The sequence below is a fragment of the Sceloporus undulatus genome, unplaced genomic scaffold (assembly GCF_019175285.1).
Source record: "Sceloporus undulatus isolate JIND9_A2432 ecotype Alabama unplaced genomic scaffold, SceUnd_v1.1 scaffold_28648, whole genome shotgun sequence".
NCBI lineage: Eukaryota > Metazoa > Chordata > Lepidosauria > Squamata > Phrynosomatidae > Sceloporus > Sceloporus undulatus.
The window spans coordinates 1-1,368 of record NW_024831561.1 but is presented as its reverse complement, the minus strand read 5'-3'; the positions used below and the strand labels follow the sequence as shown (position 1 = coordinate 1,368).

The window sequence follows — 1,368 nt, the reverse complement described above, 5'->3', positions numbered from 1 at the left end:
GCGGGGCTGGGAGAGGCAGCAAAGGTCTTCAAGGCATTCTGGGCCATTTTCCTCCGGACTCGCCACACTTCTCCCGAATCATAGCCAAAAGCCAGGCTCTGCCCATTGACTATGTAATGGAAGCTGTAAAGGTCCGGACGTCCCATGAACTCAGTTCCTTGCCGTATCAAGGCCTGGCGTAAGGTTTCCAGCCCACTCAGCACCAACACGGGGGTGGTGCCGATATGTATCATCATCACATCTCCGTATTTCTTTCTCATCTTTGTCAGACTCAGGTGAGGGTTCTTCCCCAACTCCAACATGTTGCCAATCACTGGGTAACCCATCGGCCCAGGGATCTTCTTCAGGCCCTCAGGGATCCGATTCCAGAAGGACTTGACCATCATGAAGAGCGACAAGAAAACAGCAGTGGCAATGAAGGCTTCCGTTGCTGTGATCATCCTCAGGCCTTCCAAGGGTGACATTTCCAATGCTGGCATAGTAGACCTACTAAAATTTGACAAAGAACAGACAAGGAAGTATAATTAATAGGCTAAAGCATATGTGGATAGTGCCCAAAGACTGGAAAGGTTATTTGGAGGGAAGAAGACTTGAATTCTATTGGTGTTCCTAACTAGAGGAGACCTATTGAATCAATGAGATTTATGTACATGTTGACTCACCATTCAACAATTGAATCATAGAATCATAGAGTTGGAAGAGACCACAAGGGCCATCCAGTCCAACCCCCTGCCATGCAGGAAGTCTTAGTCAAAGCATTCCCAAAGATCTTTGAAATTGATTCAGCTATAGTTGGGAATACATATAGGGTTGAACCAAGCAAATGTGCTTAACTATTACTCTATAGCTCATATCTTGTTGGTTATTCCCAGTTAGTTTAGACCCCCTTATTCAATTATTGAATGGTGAATCAACACATAAAATTTAATGGATCCAATGGGTCTATTCGAATCAGGACTAAAAGATTATTTAAGTCTATAACGCCTAGGATTCCCCAGCTGTCATAACCAAGAGTTGTGTTGGGAAACTAAGAGATAGACTCCAAGCAAAAGAACTTTTTCTACACTCTGGATGTTTTTACATGTTCTTGTGAAACAACAGAGTCATAGCATTTACTAGTTGCTACACCAGTGTTCCTGCAGGGATGTAGCCGGGGGGGGGGGGATCTGGGGGTCCGGACTCCCCCCTTCCATTAGAAAAATGAATAGTGTGTGCTGCTGCCCCGCCGCACTCAAGCCCCATTATAATGGTGGCACTTAGTCTGGACCCCCCCCCCCCTTCCTAAAATCCTAGCTACGTCCCTGGTTCCTGGGTAACACTCGGAGTCTTAGCATTGTGGACCAGCTAGGGTTGCTGGTTCAGACCCTG

The 1,368-nt window shown here is 46.3% G+C and overlaps 1 protein-coding gene across 1 annotated transcript; it reads right to left on the bottom strand.

Annotated features, from left to right (window-relative positions):
- Window positions 1-5: 5 nt before the first annotated feature.
- On the bottom strand, window positions 6-1,172 carry LOC121918734 (cytochrome P450 1A1-like; the record flags this gene model as incomplete). Its single annotated transcript, XM_042444737.1, has 1 exon — window positions 6-1,172. A coding segment is annotated over exon 1 (474 nt), but the record flags the coding sequence as incomplete, so codon positions are not given.
- Between the last annotated feature and the right edge of the window lie 196 nt (window positions 1,173-1,368).